The sequence below is a fragment of the Pseudopipra pipra genome, chromosome Z (genome assembly GCF_036250125.1).
Source record: "Pseudopipra pipra isolate bDixPip1 chromosome Z, bDixPip1.hap1, whole genome shotgun sequence".
In the NCBI taxonomy this organism is placed as follows: domain Eukaryota; kingdom Metazoa; phylum Chordata; class Aves; order Passeriformes; family Pipridae; genus Pseudopipra; species Pseudopipra pipra.
In genome coordinates, this window is record NC_087581.1 from 67,484,906 (window position 1) to 67,507,964 (window position 23,059).

At 38.5% G+C, this 23,059-nt stretch overlaps 1 protein-coding gene across 3 annotated transcripts in view; it reads right to left on the reverse strand.

Annotated features, from left to right (window-relative positions):
- Window positions 1-23,059, reverse strand: part of PCGF3 (polycomb group ring finger 3) — a 54,310-nt gene that overhangs the window by 20,416 nt on the left and 10,835 nt on the right. Inside the window, exons 2-4 of one of the 3 annotated variants that reach the window (XM_064641573.1) lie at window positions 7,960-8,002; window positions 4,647-4,774; window positions 830-947 (exon numbers count right to left, since the gene is read on the reverse strand). In XM_064641573.1, the coding sequence (XP_064497643.1) occupies window positions 830-938 (109 nt within the window). In that variant the 5' untranslated portion in view covers window positions 939-947; window positions 4,647-4,774; window positions 7,960-8,002. The remainder of the gene's footprint in view (window positions 1-829; window positions 948-4,646; window positions 4,775-7,959; window positions 8,003-23,059) is intronic. The other 2 variants (XM_064641572.1, XM_064641571.1) reach the window with 2 other exon arrangements.

The following is a 23,059-nucleotide window of genomic DNA, read 5'->3' on the forward strand; positions in this document are numbered from 1 at the left end:
TAAGGACACCCAAACCAACACGAAATGTGACAAGAACAACAAACTCATTAAAGCTGATGAACAGAGCTTCTAAATGGAATATAATAAAAAATGTAATCATTAACCAATCATGAGCACTGTATTTCCCCTTTTTTAGACATATTAGATGAAGAATAAGTCTACTGAAACTTTTCATTTTATGATGAAGACACTGTCACCAAATAATTCCCTTCCAAGAAAATTTAGCCCTGTAAGTCATTCAGACAATTCAACAACATATCAACTTTGTGACAGAATAATTTTAAAACATGAAATGCTCTGCAAGCCTCTAGGCCATACGTCACTGACATGAAATCAGAAATTTACAAAGTAACCTAACAACAAACACCTATCCTATCCCAGTATTTTGGAACACAAGCTTATTTCTAGGGTACAACACAAAATACTATTCTTTATCCAGAAACTACGTCTGCTTTCTGCAGAGGAACAGGAGAGTGAGAGACACTGTGAAGGCTCCAGGTAGAGAACATATGCTATGTCAACTGTGACAGAAAAGTAGGTATTCCACATTCCTTTAGCAGGAAGACAGACTGCATTCGTAAATGCTTACATTACCACTAATTGTGTATGGCTTCAAGTTTGTGCAATACAGCTTTAATGTTCCCTTCATTTGCTTTGATAAAGAAGCAAATAATCTGTTAAAGAAAAGCAGTGTCTAGCAAAGCACAAACTATTCTGGATGCTGCACAATAGATTTTTTTAAATTTCAACTCAAAAGCACTACAACATGTTGCATATCAAGTTAAAAAAAAAAAAAAGGCAACTTTAACTTAATTATACTTCTACTTACAAGTATGTAAGCATTCTGTTACAGTAGTAGCATCAATCAGGTATCCATTGCACAGACGACAGGTTATATGGGCATTAATGTCCCAAAGCTTAATCTTTCTTGTTAGCATCTTTGGTGCCTGCAGAAAAGACACATCATAAAGCAACACAGTTGTAGTGACAAGGCAAAAGTTACTTAAGAATAAACAATCAGCTATCATTAACCCTAAAGCTTTTATACAACTTTACACTCATGTAACTTACGTGCGTGTGCACACACACAATGACAGCACTAACTTTCATGTCACTTCACAGAAATGAAACAATGTAAACCCCACGCTATTTTGCAGGTCAGTATTTCAACAGCATAGAAAATGGTGCTATTGATAAGTTCCTTTACCAACCAAGGGACCTGGATTTAAGGTGAAACTCTATTATTCCTAAGTAACTTAAGTCATCACGTTCAGTCTTTTAATAGTGAAAAACTCACAAAAACATGGAGAGAGAAAATCCTCAAAGCAATTTCAGAATCAAAAGTGTTTTGACAACTGAAAAGTCAAAATAACTAGGTCTGATTTGGCATATTATATTTAACCACACTTTTAAGTGTTTGCCTTGTGTCAGTATGGTTAGACCACAATTTTGAATCTGTCTCTCAATAATGGATCTGAAAAGTTAACCTTTTGAAATTCCTTTATTTAAACAGAAGTAAATTAAAAGTTACATTGCAGATTAAAATAATTTCATTGGCAGAGCTGCAGTTTATTGTACTAAGAAACTGGAATTAGACAGTTTTCATTTCTTTTGAGCGTGGGATGGCATAATCACCTTCAAAAGGAAGAAATATCAGACATTAAAAATGAAACAGCTCATTTAACTTTTTTTTGCAGCAATTTCAATTGCTTATTGAGAAAAAACCACATAAAGCCCATGTCTTAACAAATAAACTCTTATCTTTTAAACACAGTTATGTTTTTTAAAATATGCTGAACATTGTACTGTTACTAAAATGTTGGCAGCATTCTAGTTAATTAACAGAGCAGGCTAAACTTGCTTACAAGCTACTATCTCTGGTTCCCACACTGCAGAATTCACCAAATTACACTGTTTTCCGTTAAACTGATTTTACTGTCCCTGAGTCACAAATACCGGTTTTCATCTAGCTTAGTTTGGAAAACATTTCAGAATTCAAATGGTAACACATGTTCCCCAAATTTCACATAGAAATATTGTAACAAGATTGTTTGATCTTTGTCATCTTCATTTTCTACGTTCAGTGAAGTGGTACTAAGCAAAAAGAACTATCAAAAGGCAAACTTTCACACCAATCTGCTGAAAAGTACCTTATATTCCACTATAAACTATGGGAAAGCATATCCAACACCTGCACATTCAAATCTGCATTGTCCTATACAAAAAAGACTAGGAAGACTTCCAGTTCTCATGGCTAAGAACAAGTGATGGGGAAAAAAAATATCAAACTTATTTTACAGTATTTGAGATTTATTTATTAAGCTAGTGACTAGTCGTTACAGCAGAATGAAAGAGCAGCATGGTTTTGCAGTATACAAAATAGGTCAGGATTTATGCTTGGAAACTGAATTACTTCTCTAAATTGTATTCTATAGATTTATTTCTAACCATCTGAAAACCAAACACATATTAAATCCTTGCAAGTTAGTGCATGAGGTCACCAGGTAAAAGCTACTGGGTGAGGCAGGCACCTTTCTGTGGCACAGATGAAGAGCCTTCAACATCACTCTTTTAAAACAGTTCTGGAGATGGCTTAAAAGCACCAGTTAAATATAAAGTCAGCAACATCAGAAAACACAATCCATGACAAGCAAATGAGAAATTAACATCCACAGATACTTAAAAAGGCTGTATTAATACAACTCTAGTTACTTCTGTAGGCACGAATTCAGAAGAAAATGTTCAGGATCACAACAGACTGAATCCAAACACTAAGGCAGAAGAGCGAAAGATACTACAGTGAAATGAGAAACAGGGAAATTATTTATTTTCTAGAAAAAGCATGACAATTTTTCCTCATTATAGTAGACACAAGCACTGCCACTAGAAGAACCATGAACAAATAAATACCAGTTCAGATGGGGTATGATATAATATCAGAACAGTGAATGAACCACACGATGAAGAAGATAAAAATAATACAAAATAGTAATAAACCCCATTGTGCTAGAAAAAGACAAAAAGCTAGCAAGGATAATACACATTTCACCAACTGAATGGGATTTTTCCAGTACATTTTGGTACTGAAAAAATTAATGTCTTCTAGAACACCTAGAGCAAGCCTGTCAAATCAACCTTATGAAAATGTCATACACCTTCCAAAAAGGACAGAAAAGCCCTCTCCTTATATGTTTAAAGAACTGAAAATGAGAACTGTTGGAAGAAGCAACACAAAGGGAACAGGTTTTTCCAGAGCAGAAGACACTACAGTTTCAAAACATGATAAAACCTACAGTAGGAGATTTCTCCAGAAGCCTGTCCCACGCTACTGTGTAGCAGCTGCTAAAACATGAGAAGGATCTCTTCTCTCCTCATGCAGAGATCCAACATGGTAGCTTCAACACAGCTTGAATCTCCAACAAGCAATTCAACTTTTTAAGGTCTGTAAGCAAACTGTCAGTGTCAGACTTTGTTTTAGCCTGCATCTTGTGCAACTGTGACCCACGCCCTTTAGTCTTAAGAAAAAGAAGACAATTAGAATGTCTCACTTGCTTTTCCAAACAGTTACCTGTTACAACAGGTAACTGTTAAAAATTAAAAAATTAAAAAAAATAAAACTTAAAAAAACCCCCAAATCAGACCAGTTTGTATGTATACAGAAAGGCAGAGATAAGCTCACAACAAACTGGTGTATTACCAAGATGTCTGTTCAGTTAGACAGTATACTTAAATACTCATACTTTGCAGAAAACTTGTTGCTTTCTAGAGGGAAACACAAAAAAATTTTTAGCAGAACTAATGAAATATATAAAGAAAGAATAGAAACACTAATGCTACAGCCTCATATAAGAAATTAAATTCATTAATCACAGCAACAAATTGAAACCATAAAGTAATTCCACATTATGCAAAGTAATTCCACATTTATCACCTGCCCGTTCTGTATCACTTCAGAGGAAATGGAACGTAATTGCAAATTTCACCACCGACTATTTTTTTTTTCATTATTATTGCATTTGAAAATTATAAGCGGTCATACCACGAAATGCAAAGCTAAGCTACCATTCACAACGCTTAAGAAGAAACTCTCCATGTGGGTAGGTGGCTAATACAGGATGTCTTTCATGTTCCTGTCTGGACCAGACCAACTATCTGCCCAGATATTCTATCTGAACCACATGTCTTCTCTTGGGAAGGAGTCCCAACATTCCCGTGTTCCTACAATCTACTGCCAAACAAAAGTTAAATGCCACTTTTATCATATAAGACAGCCAAGCTCTTATCACCCCACCAAAAAAATCCCACACCAAACATTCATTTGAAGTAACCATATACACTCTAAAGGACACTGCTGTAGGGGGAAAAAAACAGGGATTAGATCTGGAGATTAGAAGCAAGCAGAAGTCACAAAAAATTTCCAAGACATGAATGCTGACAAGTATATCATAAATGATACGTCAAGTCCTATTTCTATGTCATCTTAACTCCATCTTAACTGTTTTACAGACGTTATTTCAACATTATTAGTACAATAATGAATTAAAAAAATATTAAATATTTTTAGACTTTACATCAGTCCAATCACCCTGAAAATGTCAGTTGAAATACTGAGTTTATCAAACAAGCAACTAAAAACCTACTTACTTTTTTTTTTTAACTGCTGGCCTCCCAGGAATACGAGAAGACCTCTCTCTCGAGAAAAATCTCAGTATCCTTCAGACGTCTCAGCATCTGTTTTTGTTATTTAGGTAGCACTCTCAAGGAGCTACTTTTACTATATTAACATGTAATAACATAAAGAAAGAAAGAAAAGCATGTTTACCAGGTACTAGATTCCTCTGAACAACTGTGAATGAAGTGACATCCTTCTGCTTAGACTACTGACAGCTTCTGCACATGCAATTAATCCATATCAGTAATCTCATACAAATTAGAACAAAACAAGACTACACAACATCCAAAACATCAAGTTTGACTAAGAACCACCCAACCTACTTTTCTGTTTTCTAGACAAATACACATCTCCCTTAAACACTTTCCCTTTGAAAACGGGAATGAGATTTTTTTTCAAATCTGAACTCCAGGTGGTCTCCACAGAACTCATCTTCCCATTTCTCAAGTAGTGATATGCTGAAAAGAAAGCTAAAAATGAATGCATAAGCTTCCGAAACAAGTAATCTAACCCCAAACAGAAAACCAATAGAAGTCCAGAAGTCCACCTCTGAACACACATTCCCAAGCAACCTTGTAGCTTAAGAGCATGAACTGTTCAGGCATACGGATAAGGCCTTGAGCCACCTGGTCTGACCTCAGCTTACTCTGCTTTAACCAATTGGATTACATAGAATAACCTGAGTTGGAAGAGACCCACAAGGATCATCAAATCCAACTCCTGGCCCTGCACAGGACATCCCCAACAATCCCACCATGTGTCTGAGAGCATTGTCCAAATTCTTCTTGAACTCTGTCAGGCTTGGTGCCGTAACCACTTCCCTGGGGAGCCTGTTCCAGTGCTCAGCCACTCTCTGGGTGAAGAACCTTTCCCCAGTATCTAACCTGAATGTCCCCTGACACGGCTTCATGCCTCAGGTCCTGCTGCTTGTTACCAGACATGGTCTCCTGATGTCTTTTCCAACCTGAATTATTGTATGAACCTATAAACTTACTACACTATCACACTACCTCAGCCTATCCATGTCATATATAAGTTGAACTTGTACTATTTTGACTATCTCAACTGTTGCCCAGTCATAATCACAGAGACATCAGATCAGTGAAGTCAGTATGAGCTCAACATCCTAAAAAATTGGTTGCTTTAAAAAGAAAACTCACAGAATCAGGTTCATGTTAAAGTCACATACACATTAGCTTGAAGGAATAACAGGAGGAGATGGTAAGTTTACTTTTCCAAAGCACAAGCTAGGCTGATGTCTTCTTCCCCAAAATTTTTTTACAAAACCAAAACAAAAATGCATCCCCAAACTGAGACTTCCTTTTTTGCAGAGACTTTATAAACTCACCAGGCTGTGCAGTATTTAGCATGAATAGCAAGCCTCTAGAACAGACTATTTGAACCTGCCATTAAACCTCCATGGCTGTTAGTGGACAACAGAAATGTCAGACCTTGATTTAGTTTTTAGAGAGTCAAAGCTAGGAAACGAAAATCTGTATGACACAGAATCCCATGATTTCTTCTAAACAGATTTACCTGCTCAAATAGTAACCTACAACAGCAAGCAACCTCCAACTCGTAAGAACTGCAGATAACTTTGAGACTTTAAAATCACTGACAGAACAGTGACATTTGATTAAAAAAACTTAAGTCTTACTCTATATGTAGCCAACAAGTGAACATTTCAGCTAAAGCACAATCCTTGTCCCTCAAAACAGGTTGTGGAATAGGAAGAAGTTGTTCCTCAATTCTATAATCACAAAACACTTCTCAACTCAACAAATGCTGCTTAAAAATGCCCAACCAACCAAAAAAAAAAAAAAAGCCCACCCCAAAAAAGACACACCACAGCACAACAAAACATAGAAACCTGAGCCTCAACTGTTTTTACAGAAAATGTAAAGTGCAAAAAAAACATCCCATCAGCAGGTTACATAAATTCACAGGATGATGCCATGGATGTAATGGAGTAACCTCTCCAAGCTGCTCTAATACACCCTTGTACTCAAAGCAGGACCACATAAATTGAGTTACTGTGGACATACTCCCACTCCACTCAGAAAACCTTCAAGAAAGGAAACTCCACAGCCTCTCTGGGCAACCTGTTCCAGGGTCTGACCACCCTCATTGGCACAAATGCTCCTAATGTCTCATAGAAATGTCCTGCATTGCAACTTGGTACAATGCCTCTCATCCTACAAGAGTGCACCTCCAGGAACAGGGTAGCACCATCATCCTGATTTCCATCCACAGGCTGTCTTGAAAATAGCAATAATAAAGTCTTCCCTGACTCTTAGCATCTCTTTCTTTAGGAGTTTGTAAATACTGCACAAGAACCAGTAACACCAAAATCTCAGTCAATAGCTGAAGAGCCACTTTTAACCCAACTTGTTAGCACTTCATCCTGGGAACTGTTTTTGAGTCAGAACAAAACGAATCAGCACTGTACTGCTCTTTAGAGAAGCTAGAACCTTTCTTAAGTGCCTAAAAAAGAATTAAGAGATCCTGTTTAAAAAAAATAAATTAAAAGGGGAGCCTTTTCTAAGATCTGCCACTTAGGAACCCTGAAATGGATGGTAGACCTGATAGAAGAATTCCATTTTGAAGAGACTGTTTTCTTAACAGCTGCCAAGCAACAAATTACTCAGAAACAATATACCAACAATGGAGAGAAAAGAGGCAGTTTCCTTAAGTGCTGGAACATGAAATCCCAAAAAACAACAGAAAATGTTCCAAACATTCAGCTAGTATGAAAAAAAATCATAATTTGCAAAAATATTAGTATTTCTTCATACTGGTTCCAGCTGACACTATTTTAAACCACACTGCTGGCATGGTGTCAGCTTCTTACTGTCTGCTGAGTCTTATATTACACTGAAGGGAAGTGGGTGAAGACAACTACAACAGCATGTGGACTATATTCCCAACTAAAAAACAAGGGAACAAAAAAATCCACACACAGAGTCAGGAGAGGCTGGAAGGGATATGCACACGTCAGAAGGTCAACTCATTTTGTTCATGCTTCATCCACTTCATCCACTAAGGCAGTTATCAAGATTATCAAGCAAAAAGTAACGGATTACAGGTCTCTCTACTAAAATTGTGTCACCACTAAGACAACCCTGCATATCTCTGTACAAGCTTTCACCTTTCAGACAGATTTCAGCGCTAAAAACTATTATTCATGCAAGATTACAGAGAGGGCCAGCAGAGGGACTCCTCAAAAGTATGGCCTTATCATTTATATAGACACTAGTCTGGAATATTTTGGCCTACATGAGGCATACCTCTTAAAACAGCATTTCTTTTCAGAGTCTGCCATCCAGAGACCTGAAAAGACAGAAAAATAGTCTGAAAGTTAACATCCAAAATTCCTCAAAATACAGCTGCCACAAAGAAATACTTAGCTCACTAAATTCACCTAAAAGTATTTAGGTATCTATATTAATTTAAGGTAACAGTGGGGCAGAGGCACTTGTGAGCAAGAAAAGGGGAAAAAGACTGTCAAAATTAGATCCTCAGGGGGAAAAAAGGGAGAAAAGAGATATAGTCTCCTATGAAAGAACACACTTAGACAAGGAAAAATCACTCAAAAAACTAAGGAATCCTGTCACCACGTGATTGCAAAATGAAAAGAAATTACTTATCTTCACAAATGACAGGGAAAATAACTAAATAATAAGCAGAAACTTTGAAGCACAACTTATGGACTAGACAGTGATTAGTCTGCAAGAAAAGAAAATATTTTGGATTGAAAATCCACAGCCAGATGAGCAGTATTCTTAGTTTTCAAGCTATATTTGCAAGTAATCTGCTCTTTGTACTTTATTCTTCAAAAAATACTTTCAAAAAATAATTCGTGTTTCCAGAATCTCTAGACATTTTCCAGAATAAAATTATATTTTTAAAAAAATAGTTAAAAAGAACACCTTCATCCCCTGGCTAAAGGTGACACAATCTCACATGAATAGGTAAGTTTGACAGAAGAAGAAATTTTTTTCTTATTGATTCAATACAGGGAACATTCAGATGTTATAGAAACATGTAAAGAGTACTACCAGTTTCATCTTCCTGCTCCAAAAAATCAAAGGTATATCCCCTAGTTACTGATTTTGCTGTTATACTGCTAACAGAATTATAAATACAATGACACAACAAGATACTAATGAGAGAACTAGACAAGAACTTCAGAACAAGTAAAAATCTCTTAGCAATTCCACTGTGAATTTCTTTGACTGCATTCAAAGAAATAAATTTCTATTAGTTGAAAGCAGTGCAGAGTTGCACAGGATGCTCTTTTGTTGGAACCCACAAAAAAAATCCTCATTGAGGATGGAAAGCCTCGCATACAGACAGTAGAATAAACTCCATAAGGCATTTTTGCAGCAAAATCTGGAGATCAGAGCAGTCAGTGACACTGCTTCTGAAGAAACCAACTCAGAGGCTTATCCCTGTTCCAAGAACACATCGCAGCAAAAATTCGAGCAATAGTCTTCCAACAGGAATTGTCTCCCCTCACTGCTACTTGAAGAGGACAAGGCTACACTTTGATTAATCTGGAAGAAGAAACCGGCATTCAATTTGTGAAGAAAAAAAGCCTAAACCAGTTGGTCCTAAATCATCACCATATTCTTCATACTCTGGTTACAGCAGGACAGTGATGCACTAAAAAAGCTAAAGACAGGCAAATTCAGTTCATTTTTATATACAGATGGTTCATGGAGACTGGGCAAGTAGATCGTTCTACTGATCCTGATCCACACTTGCTACTGTGCACACTAACAGAATTGAGTACTAATATTTTCTTTAAAGGATTGCTCAAGTGCTGTGACTGCTCTTGACAACTTGTCAGATTACCAGCCACTTAGAAAAGAAAACAGTGACTTCAAACACATTAGCAATGAGAACATTGCCCTGGGTTTAGGAAAATGCAATACCAGAAGTAATCTGTCTTTCAGACTGAGTTTTAAAATATTGTTCACTCCCACAAAACTCTTTTATGTTGTGTTTGCAAAGCACTGCTTAATAAAAGAAACTACTAGAAACAAACCTTTCTGTTGAGCAGAAAGAAATAGATTAAAGATTAAATTTTGTCTAGCAAGCCAAGTTGTGAGTGCATGTACAGCCTTTTATGACTTAATACAACAGCATAATTACATTCTTTTAGTATCCTGCCAGCAATTTCTCACATCTCAGTGGAGTTGTTTTTTTTCATTCCTGGCAATGTATTAACACCACCAGATGGCACCAGTATCCTAACTTCAGTAAAGCAGGTATGCATCTTAATAACTGAAAACACACAAAAAAAGAAATGGAAAACACACATTCACCAGCAGTGTTGCCCATAGAGATTCCCACATCCCACGGTGTCCCTGGCAGCCAGCCAGACTCACTGGGTCACTCCAACAGCCAGCTCATCCCCTGGTCTGCCCCTTGCAGATGCACACACACCTGGCCACTTCACCTGTCCATGGAGACTGGCTCGGCTGGCTCTTCAGTAATAACACTCGCTGTAATTGCTGCCACTGTGGACACACAGGCCTCTGTCCTACCCCCCTGTCTGGCACTTGGTTTCGCTCACTCCAGCCTCTGCAGTTACTGGAAACCGAGAACAGTCCCTCCTGCATGCAGCCCCACTCCAGCTGCATAACAACCCAGACCTTTATTTGCTCCAGTTCCTGGCCCCATGGATGTATGGGCTCCAGTGACCTGAGGTCCCACTCCTGTTGATGGCTGTTCAGTCTACTCGTGCCTGCCTCTCCAGCTGCTGGCACCCTGGGCCACCTGAGTCATGGTCTGACTCGCAGTTGTTGCCCCTCAGGCCCCCTGGTCCCAGACACACCTGCACACAGAACAGAGCACCCCTCACCCTCGAAGGAGTTAGAAAGGCGTTTAAGAAGGTAAAAGAGATGGCACAGATCATACACTGGGCATAGCCAGTTACATGTACTGACTAGCCAACTATCTACACATGCCTGACCTAAATCCCCTCACTCCTCTTTACCCATGTTTATGCCAGCCCAAGTTACCTGCCTGCCACAACTGGTGTGGTTAACAGCCTGACTTTTATGACCAATCATTCTCCACAGAATTTCTAGCCAGTTACAGCCCAATGTCAGTTCCTTCACAATCGCTATTTTAAAACACAGTTGTTAATTTCATTAAAGATAAGTGAATCATAGAATCATTAAGGTTGGAAAGGACCTTTAAGATCGCTGAGTCCAACCGTTTGCCCTAACACTGCCAAGCCCACCACTAAACCATGTCCCCAGCTGTCATGTTTGCATGTCTTTTAAATGTCTCCTGGGTTTGTGACTCCACCACTGTCCTGGGTAGCCTGGTCCAATGCCTGATCACTCTTTCACAAAAAAATTTCTCCTCATATCCAATATAAACCTCACCTGTCACAGTCTGAGGCCTTTTCCTCTTTTTCCATCACTTGCTACTTGGCAGAAGAGGCCAAAACCACCTGCCTACAACCTCCTTTCAGGCAGTTGTCGAGAGCAATAAGGTGCCCATGGAGTCTCCTCTTCTCCAGGCTGAACAACCCCAGCTCCTTCAGCTGCTCCTCATTAGACCTGTGCTCCAGACCATTCACCAGCTCCACTGCCCTTCTTTGGATATGCTCCAGCACCTCAATGTCCTTTTTGAATAGAAGGGCCCAGAACTGGACCCAGAAGTTGAAGTGAGGCCTCACCAGTGCCAAATACAGAGGGACAATCCCTGCCGTGGTCCTGCTGGCCACAGTATTGCTGACACAGGCCAGGATGTCACTGGCCCTCTTGGCCACCTGGGCACACTGCTGGCTCACGTTCAGCTGCTGCTCACCAGCACCCCCAGGTCCTTCTCTGCTGGGCAGCCACTCTGCCCCCAGCCTGTGGCACTGCACAGGGCTGTTCTGGCCCAGGTGCAGGACCTGACATTTGGCTTTATTGAACCTCATACCATTGGTCTCTGCCCATCGATCCATCCTGCCCAGATCCCTCTGCAGAGAATTCCTGCTCTCCAGCAGATCTACACTCCCACCCAACTTAATGCTGTTTGCAAACTGACTGAAGGTGCAATTGATCCCCTGGTACAGGTCATCGATAAAGGTATTAAACCGAACCGGCCCCAATACTGATCCCTTGGGAACACCACCCGTGACTGATGCCAGCTGGATTTAATTCCACTCCCCATCACCTTCTAGGCTTGGCCATCCAGTCAGCTTTTTACCCAGCAAACAGTACATCTGCCCAAGCCATGACCAGCCAGTTTCTCCAGAAGAATGCTGTGGGAAACAGTGTCAAAGGCTCTACTGAAGTCCACATAAACAACATCCACAGCCTTTCCCTCACCCACTAAGCAGGTCACCTTGTCACTGAAGAAGATCAGGTCAGTCAATCAAGATTAAAAACTAGAACATTACAAGGCCTATATAATGCAGTTATCAGAATGTACTTAATCATTCATGAAGGGACTAGAAAGTCACCATACTTTCCAAGAGCAAGCTAATATCAGCACCTATTTTGTTTTTACATGTCCCAATACTTGGGGTTTTGGTTTGGGTTTTTTTTTGAAGGTGGGGGAGGAGCTGGAGGTGGGTGGGCATGCCGGGATATTTCACCATTCCCTAAAAATCAGAAGTTTTCTTTAGAGGATATAACTTCATAAAACGCAGGCAAGTTATTGATTTCTCCCCAGTATCTTGAATTATCGGAGGCTTGTGTCAGAGGTACTGTCTCCTGGCATCAAGAACACTGCCTACAAAACACATTCACAAAATCTGAGTCACACAACCAAGCAAAAGGTGGAAAGAGAACAACTGCACCAGTACCTAAAGCTCTAGACTGCTATCACATTTTTCACCTTGAAATATTCCCAAAGTCTGTGTCTATTTGTTTAAAGCACAATTTTGAAGAAATAGCAAATAAAACAACAACAACAAAAAATAACAAGGACCAAAAAACCACGTTATTTTGTAGACAGTAAGTAAAAGTATCAAGACGGACATCTTAAAGTTTTTAATTTGTACAAGAGTATTACTATACCCACAAGAATACTAGAGAAAAAAAATTTAAACCCCAAAGCTTATAATCCTAGTTTTAAAGAGACTATGTGAGCTGGTAACTGAAATGGCTGCTTTGGTTTTGTTGTTTTGGTTTGTTTTATTTTTTTTTCCATCTCTAGCCTTGGTTCCATAACTAGACAAATGAGTGAGATGTTTCTTCTCTCCCTCCCTGCAACCACCTGGCAAACTAAAAAGGATCTCTCTGAATACTTCTGTAGTAAAATTTCTTACACATAGTAAGTATAACTTGATCTTCAATATTGCTCCCCAAGAGACTGCTTGAGTGATGAGCTTTATGCTAGACAAATTCTGAAGTTAGAAATTCTTACTGTTCACTAGCCATTTCACACTGCTCTTATATTTTTAAACAATTTATTCATGATCAAAAGACAAGACAAGTAGACAAGCCAAGCAAAGTATGAATAATGTAATCTTCAGCCAACTTATTTGAAATTAAATTTGTTATGTTATTTTAGAGAATTTGGATCATTACTAATGGTAAGGCAACAAAAAACAAAGAGGAGTCTTCAGTATCACACCACTTTCATGAAAACATCCTCTGAAAATGACCATGTAGTATTTATTTCTTTAATCTAGTACATTCAAGAGAACTTTGCTCTTTTTTGAGGAGACTTGCCTAACAGGTTAAAGAGAAACTACATGGGGTGTAGTCGCAGTATTACTAACAGTTGCACTAGGGTGGCTTAAGAAATGTTCACCCCAAAGCAAAACACATTCACTTTTACATTTCAGTGTAAAGGAACAGACAGCACTGTTAACAAATGACATGTAAAAACAGACAAAAATGTTTGAGATAAAGTAGAAGCAATAGTCAGGGCATAGTAGAATTAAATCTACCCACACTCTTTACTCACAGCACATACTTATTTTTTATGGTACGATGAGAGACTGATGTATCTGATATTTTCCATAAAACGCCTGTTTTTCTGTCCACAAAAAATGAAATATGCCCTGCAACAAATGGTCAAAACAGCCAAAATGTCTGCATTAGAAGTCATTAGTAAAAGACACAGTGAGGAAAAAAAGGATTTCAGTAAGGCAGGAGAAATAACAATGGAGTTTAAGTAAACTGAGTGACTCAAAACTGGCCCCTACACCCCTCATACAAATTCTGATAACATTTTCTGTCATCTCCTTTTGAAGAAAGAAATGAGGAACATCAAGCTCCACCTCCTCCCAGATGTTAACAGGAATTAACTTTCTTTAAAAATTCACAAAACATAACTACTTTTAAAATGATAAATATATTGAAAGTAAATTAAAACAAAACAAAATAAAAACCCACAAAACCATCACCACCAACAAAAAAGAGCAATTCAATCTCAGTTTGGCAACTAATCTTAAAAATCTCAGTTACTAGACATGTGTTTAATACCAGGGCTGGATACAAAGACATTTTAATATAAGGTTTTATTTAAATATTTTCTCTTATATATTACCTAGATTTGGGGTTTTAATTAAAATTGACTGTATTAGAGTTCTGAACAAACTATTTGTTAAATTTTAGCTAGAAATGGTTGCACAATAGATCCCTCAATGTCTGCAGCCAGAGGCAAATAAAAGTACCCAAATTATCAATTAGTTTTCTTCTTTAACTTTTCAACTGACAACAGATGCTTACAAAGCACAAAATTAAGGAAGAGATGTTGAAAATTAAGTAAATAATTAAATGTTATTTCTCTAATAATTCTCTCTTTGTTAGTAAAATGGCAAAAGAAAAGAGAGTTGTAATATGCAGTATATTACTCTACTTTAAAAACACATCTACATCTTTACCTTTCCAATAATGTAGTAGAACATTGCAAAGAAGATGGACATCATCCCTGCATTGAGACTCATTTCATTTTTGATACATGATGAGTTTTATTAGATTCACTGTAGATTTGAACTCATAGTCGCCATGACTTAGCAGTATAAAATAAAAACCCCCATGGACAGTGCCTTCCATCCAAACATTAACAAGATTTACTGCAGCTATAATCAGATAGAGATTAACCCAGAACGTATCAGGGGTCAACTTCAATAGACACAGCCTGGTCTGCTGTCAGTGTGATTTTGTAAACCACTGGTAAAGCATCTTCTGAAACAATATTCAGTTCTAGATGAACACATTAAGGAAGAATTGCAAGAAAGTGGACCAAGTACCAGAAAGGGTTATCACAATTGGAAGGGCACAGTCTGTGAATGAAAAAACTCCTCTGTCTTTCCAACATTCACCTATCACATCCTGGGCTGAGAGGAGTTATGACTGCTACTTATAAGATAAGGAGAAAACAGTTATTTAAATTAAAAATATGTGATGTAAAGAAAGCCCAGGCATAAACCATCTAAGAATTATGTTTAGGAGGGCTTTAGAAAAACATCCCCAAATATGTGTAATACTCTACCACTTCACATAACGTAGAAATGTAATCATGCACCTTGTTTACTTACTTAAGAGACTGGGAGATGGTGGAAACAAAAGCAAAGTTAACTAAATGATCCAGACAAAGCTTCAGGCTTTTACAATCCCTCTAAGATGCTGCCCCTGATACAGCAAGGTCACAGCAAACTCAGAAAAATGACAATAAATGTGTTTTTTCTTCTGCCAACTCCAGATCAACAAATGCAAACAATGTCATACCCTCAACTCTTTGATCTGCAGCACAACCATTATTAAATCCCCCTCGTAAACACCCCTGTAACCTCTCAAAGTCTTTGTTATAGAAGCCCACTACAGAGTTTTGTTGCAGGACTACGCCGTGAAGAAAGAAAACGATAGTGCATTTACAATGTACAAATGGGAATTCAAAGGAGGACAGAAATTAACCACCCTGCATCTATACAGAGAGCTGGAGACAGATTTTGGCATTAGCTGCCTTCAGATCTGAAGGCGAAAGCAGACATAGTGCAAAGAAACTCAAGACTAAGGTTCTCCTGATGTCAAGCAACAGTGATTAAAAATTGCTTTACATTAATATGCATAAAGCATCTATACTAAATCAGAGCTGGCATTTTTAAAGGCTCTGTTTAGGAAGAAGAGTAATAAGAGTGAAAAATAAGAGAATGGCAGATTTTTAAAGTAAGAAACGTGTACATACACACTAAATGCAACCTGGCCTACTTACTTGATTGCTTCCCACCTACCATCACAACTGTCAGCCCCAGTGTGTTATTCCCCATATCCTTCCTCCTCCACTTTTTCCACTGCCTCAACATTTCTTACAGTCAGATAAGGGATAAATATGTATTACATTCACACAAAACATACTGGAAGTGTAATTAAGGAAGAGATCACATTCCCGTATTTCAGCAATAGGAAGATTTTCAAGTGGCAACAGATGGCAGGCATCTCTTATCAGAAATAAAACTTGATAATGAACATAAAGTAATACATGATATGAGAATTTTTTATAGGTACTTTGTTTTCTTTCAGAGTATTAATTTAAAAAGCTACTTTAAGTGCAGTTATAGTGATCTACATTGAGTTACAATACAAATTTCATTGTAAAATGATGTCTATCTTCAAATCAATACTTAAAAGTTATTGAAACTAATCCAGAAGACTGCTGCTATGTTACAAAAGAAGGATTTAAAAAAAAAAAAAAAAGAGCTGGCTACTGGCAAAAACATCCTAGAGAAAGAAACATAAATTTAAAAAATCATGTATTCCTGTAACTTGCCAAACATGTAGAAAACAGAAGATTAATCCAGTTCTCAGAGTAGGCTATTTTTTTTTCTATTAGTTTACTGAAGTGTATTAAAATATTAGGGTTTGGGGGGTGTTGTTTGTTTATGTGGTGGTTTGCTTTTTCGTCTCCAAGCAGCCACCTCAAAAGCAGCACACTACAGTCATAAATTGTCTTGGTCTTACTTACTAACACCATAAAGTCAGCCTGTAAATTTCAAAAAAGGGAAAAGAAAGTGATTAAACTTTTCCAGGTTTCTTGAATGGCATTTGGAATGACAGTAAACATACTGCTACAAAAATACAGGGACATTTAGTGTTACAAATTTCTTATCATTTAAGACATTGTCATGGTTTGAGATAGTCTCAAAATCTAATTCTCTAGTCTAAGCCCCCTCTCACATCCCAACTTAATGTGAGACATCCTTGTCCTACATCAACTTTTTCTACATCAGGCACTAGGGGGCACGTAGCTAGCCAGTCAAATTTCAGATGCAAGACTCTGAAGCACGTTAGCACTAATCACTCTGGATCAGAATTCCAAACTTTTGAACTGTACCGAAGTTCTGCGTCTTGGTGGGAAACGTGTCTGGCAGAAGATCTGCAACGAGCAGCGTGTCTGGAGACTTGCAGACTGTGAGCATATGAGGTGGCCCTACAGCAATAGCATGGAAACTTTTCAGTTCCGTTGTACCTGCAGCACCAGCTGCTAAGGGAAATGGGATTTTCTCTTTTTCAACTCCAGCCTTCTCAATCATTCACTCCTTTTAAGCTCTGAGACAAGTAATGTAGTGGGCAGAGTAGGAGTCAGCAGCAGCACAAAAGCAGAGGGAAGGGAAAGGGGGAGACAAAAAGGGTTTGAAAACAATAATACACTTTTAGAATTTGGTGTCTTGCACTGGTTTTAGCTGCTCTACTTGTACTCAGTATCAATGAAATTAGGGCTGTGTACTTAACTATAATGTCAGTTTTTTACACTATTAAGCCCACTTAGAAATAGGACAAAATTTTATTACCAAGAATTTTATGCCCATCTTTCACACACCCCAACAAACTAAGTGCGATCTCGGAGAAAAAGGTATTGAATATAAAGAACCATAGGACAAAGAATTATCTTTTGCAACTTTTGCACCCATGTTAATAAGAAGGGCAGAGTTTTTAAAACTCACTTGACTGCCGCGTTCAAACCTCTACAGTTTGTATTTAAGTTTAGCCAGGACCTCGCCCTCCACAGGAACCATTTGCACACAGATGCTTTCACTAACAGCAAGCATTACACATACCTATCAGAAATCATGTTATGGTAATGTAAGCCATTTCCATTTCATGCTGGTAGAGCTTAGGCAGCTGTAGCATAAGCAGAGAAGAACTACAGCATGAAAACACTGCCCCAAAGCAGATGTTTCATTTAACAATAGAAAACCTAAAGGAATCTGACACATTTGTAATATAATCCAACTAGAAAAGGTGATTTAATGGTTTCAAAGTGCTAAAATATCAGTACTATTCTATTATTCTTCATTTTTATTTTGGGGAATCTTTTTAAATCAAATGGACTTACTACTGAATGTGGTCTATTGTATAATACCTGTATGTGCACGAAGTTCTTCTATATAGATTAGTAAGGCATACATTTAAAATACAATTTAGTTAGTAAAACTTTTGTTTAGAAAAACTTTTAGAGATTACATTGTCAATTTTTTACATTGGAAAATGTATTTCCTTAACTGCCACCTAGCTGTCTTGATTAGCAGAACTGTAGAATTTCATCACTATAACTGTACAAAGCAGCTCTTAATAAGGTCTCATTATAACATCTTCCAGACAGGTAATGCTGTTTCAAGGCTTAGGGATGCTTTGGGAATGACTCATAAATCTGCAGATGGTCTTCTGCTGGACTGCTAAATCCATTTATTCACAGGAAGGTTAACGGAGAACTTGAGAATGCCCAAGGCAAGAGGATGCACTGCATGGTGAAAAACTGAACTTTGTTTGGCAGTAACACACCATTAGCTTGGCTCCACAGCCTGTGAAATCACTTCCTTCAAAACTCTTAAGTCAGGTCCATTCCACACACCTCTTCCAATTAAAATATACTTAGTTGTTCATATCGTGAGTTGGTCATGACAGGGTCTTGACATAGTTCTTAAAAGAAACTAACAAATACTGGGGCACAGAAGAGTATCTGTGCAACAAGAAGTTAACATTTTCTGCAAGACAGCTTGAATGAAAATGTCTGACTGGCCAGATTTTATCCTACTAAACATTTTTGCTGTTTCTGACAAAAAATCACTAGCTTAATTACATTCAAATTACTCTTTACATTCTGTTGTTTTCTTTATTTAGGGCTGAGGGTAAAAGATCACGTCCAATCAACATGCATTTGCAACCATTGATAAAACTGGGAAGAAGTCTTAAAAGTGTCAAAGGTTTTAGAAGTCTTTAGAAATATTATAAAAACATAGCATTATAGCAGGAGTGAACTTCATTTCATAAATGAACATCACTAAAATCTTCTCTAAATACAATCTGGCTCATTAGCAGAAATCAAAATCACTGCTAGGGGCAGGCGGCTCTTGAAGAAAAGACTGCTCTTGAGTGCTATCCCAGATTAAGTCTTGACAAAATGGTATAGACACATTTGTCATACACTGGAATAGTATGTTCCAACATCCTCCTTGTTGAGAATTTAGAGACCTAATTTACAAGTCATTAAAGGGGCACTTCATTTCACATGGACCAAAAGGAGACTAAGAGATTCTTGACTCCCAGTAATTTAAGTGTGAGATCAAAACCAGCCCTGAGTCTCATGAAGAAGAAAGTTCTTTAGAACCAAACCTTCAGTGAGACTCTGCTATCTGAACCCACATAATTTCCTTGAATGTTTAATATCTATGCATTTCAGAGAAAGCAATTTAAGGTCTTAACCACAGCTGAAACAGACTGTAGTCTTCCTCACAAAGTCTTCTGCAGAACAGGTGGGCAACTCAAAACATCAAGTGGCTTTCAGTTGCCATTTGAACTGATGGTGTACATTTGCACTGATTGGTCCATGACTCCATCCATGAAAGATACCAAGGGCTTGAAAGGTTCACCACAAAGAACTGTGGTCCTGTGCCATCAGCTCTTAAAAAACTTTAAGCTTTTGTGATCTTCACCTTCCTTCTTCCCCTTATATATGTATATTTTAACTTTCACTGTTGAAAAATCTTAATCCTACAGTGAACACATCTAGTTACATAAAATGTTAAATGCAATTCTAGAACCCAAGAAATCAACAACAGAGACAAGGAAAACGTGTATCCCTAGTGAGTAACTGTATCATAACCTGAGTACTAGGATTTTTGCATCTTCATCGGAAGTAGTTACAGGTCTCTACCAGAAATAACAATTTTCCCTATTTAGCTACTTATGAAAAACAGAGGAATAATCTTCATGTAACACAATTCCTCTTGTTATTTATGAAAAGGCCTTTAAAAATTCAGGTTTTCGGTCACCTGACTGCACGTATTGGTCCAGATACATTGGCACAGCAGTAAAACAGTAGCTGTCAAAATGGAAATCTGTACTGAGAAGCCAGATGCTACCAGCAGGTAAGAAATAGAAAGGTGCTACAATTCAGCTGAATGCACATTTTACCAGCAATCCCTTTTTAACGTTCCTATGTAGTTTACGCCCAGATAACAGTTAACCTGATGGTTAACTAATCCAAACAAAACTTAAAGATTTGGAAGGACCTGAAAAATTACATATCCATTACTTTGGTTAAAACAATTCAGTGACCAAAGCTTTACAACTTCACGGATTCATCCAATAATTGCCTCCGTGCTAATACAACAAAGGATGAGGAAATGTTGCTAGAACTGTCCCATAACTTGCAAATGGTTAGCAAGTATTCTGTATTTTTTCTGGATTCAAATGTATGGATAGTAACTTACATAAAGTTAGCTACCCATGTACCATACAACTCTAATTATAAGGAGCCTTGCAAAATCATTCTTTTGTTCCTGAAACCCCGACAGGGCTTTAAGATGCACTCTGCTCACACCTTTCCCATTGTTCTAAGGTTCAGCTCTTTAGGACACAAACTGCAGCAATGATACAACAGTTACTCAGTCTCCTTTGAACTAGCTGCTGCAGCCTTCTTACCTCAGACACAATCCTCACCTCTGCAAATATGAAAACAAACCTGGTAGCTTGCATTATTTACTTAGCATTAACAATATATTTAACGGAATACTAATCAATAGAGCACAAAAGCTGTTTTTATTTCTACCAAAACCTGTTCAGTCCTCCATATCTTCCAGTATTTGATTCCCTCGAGACCTCTTAACTTGAAGTCTTGAAACTTCAGTTTTGAAAACACTTTTCATGCTTTTTCCTCTCTCAAAAGAAATACAATTGTCAAAGTGAAAACATGGAGGAAGGGTCACAAAAATGCAACACAAAATCAGGACCATGTGATCTGCGACTTGCAGGTGTCAAAACAAAAGCACCAGTCTTTGTGCTGGTTTTGGCTGGGGTAGAGTTAATTTTCTTCACAGTGTCTAGTAAGGGGCTGTGTTTTGGATTTGTGCTGAAGCCACGGTTAATAATATAGAGATGTAATTGTTATTGCTGAGCAGGGCTTACACTGAGCCAAGGCCTTTTCTGCTTTTGTACTGTAGCACTAGGGAGGAAGTTGAGGCTACATGTGAGGTTGGGAGAGGACACAGCCAGGACAGGTGACCCCAACTGACCAAAGGGATATTCCAGACCATGTGACATCATTCTCAGTATATGAAGTGGGGGGAAGAAGGAGGAAGGTGGGGGAGGATGTTTAGAGTGATAGTGTTTGTCTTCCCCAGTAACCATTACACATGATGGGGCCCTGCTCTCCTGGAGCTGGCTGAACACCTGCCTGCTTGTGGGAAGCAGTGAATTAATTCCTTGTTTTGGTTTGTTTGTGTATGTGGTTTTTGCTTTCCTTATTAAACTGTGTTTATCTCAACCCACAAGTTTTCTAGTGTTTGCCCTTCCGATTCTCTCTCCCACCCTGCAGGTGGGGAAGTGAGAGAGTGGCTGCCTGGGGCTTGGCTGCTGGCTGGGCTTAAACCAGGACAGTCCTTTTTTGCGCTCACTGTCAGGCAAAAACAGTTCAAGATAATGACAGATTTGACTGGGATGTACTAGATTGAATTTAAAGCTGTTAGTGCTGCTTAGCTAGTAATCAGCAGGCTCCTGTGCTTGCTATGGGGCTGGCTTTCCTGTCTGTATACTAAGAGTCTAGTGCTTGTTATTGGCTGCTTTTTGCTTTTGCTGCTTGCTGTACTGCTGTACTGCTGATCACCTCACTGAATTGTGCCAGGGAACATTCTGACAACAGCCATGGCAATGCCCCTGGGCTGGCAGGTAGCCAGGGTGTTGCTGATGTTTTGTGCTGCTGTACTGGACAGGCTGGAACTTTGGTCTGCACTTGAGCTGAAGGGACCGCAACACTTCAGTGTCCAATGGAAGAGATATCCACCAGCAGCCCACGGAGGACCCCGTGCTGGAGAAGCCGGATGCCTGAAGGAGGATGTGACTCCATGTTTCTCATGGTAACTCTTTCGTTCAGATACCGTTCCTTACATGTGACAAACTTCCCTTGAAAGACAGTGGACAGTCACTCACAGTGCTGAAGGCCCAAAAGGCATTTCCATCAACTGCAACTGAGCTGCAGAAGAGACTCTCTTATTCCTCAACTCTGCAAAAAAACCCTCAGGGCCCTCTGTCCTCTGCAGAATCAAGGGCAATGAATAAGCTCCTGTCAACCCTACAAAGGCAGAGGAAAACCAGCAACCTGGACAAATCAAGCTTGGCAGAATTCTCCTTTTCTCCCTTTGTACTCATGTCAACTGCACTCAAAGTACAGCCCCCAATGTAAACAGCACTTAAAATGAAGACTGCCATTAGAGTGCCATTAGAGTGACAAAAGCATGTAAACTACTAGTAGAAGAAGGAATAGTTGAGAGGAATTAGGAAAGAAATTAACACATTAACAGGTAATAGAAAGTGAAAAAACAGTGGTTTGAACAAAGGAGGATTGTAAAGACAGGGCAAAAAACCCGAACTCACCCAATAAGCACAAAAAACCATTCCTCCAATACAGTAAAACTCTAGCTTTTTAAGCTCTGAACTTATTTTGACATGCTGACCATACCACTCTTATCATAATAAATCAGAATAGGAACATAAAGAGCAGCACTAAACTACTGATATTCTAACTCAGCCATAACAGTTTTTTACCTTTTCAACTTTTCAGCAATTAGATGCTTTATCCATTAGAAACACCAGAAAGCACAGAGGTTTGAAAGTACCTTCTACCAAAACACAGAAGACACTCATAACTAGGTTTCATTGGCCATGTCTCTCCCATTTCATATGTTCTGAATTTGTCTTAATATGTTTGCATTTGGGATCAGTCCCATTTCAAGACGGAAAGATTCCACTCATGCTTGTGGCAGGCTTAATGAAATTATGATGGAGACACGAGACTGGCATCTCTGAAGTTTCCTTAAGCTGCTACGTGTGGTCATGTAAAACAACTATTACACTTTCGAGCCTAAATTACTTCAGTCAATGACTGAAGATTGCTCCAACATTCCAGTTCAAAATGCTTCACAGTATT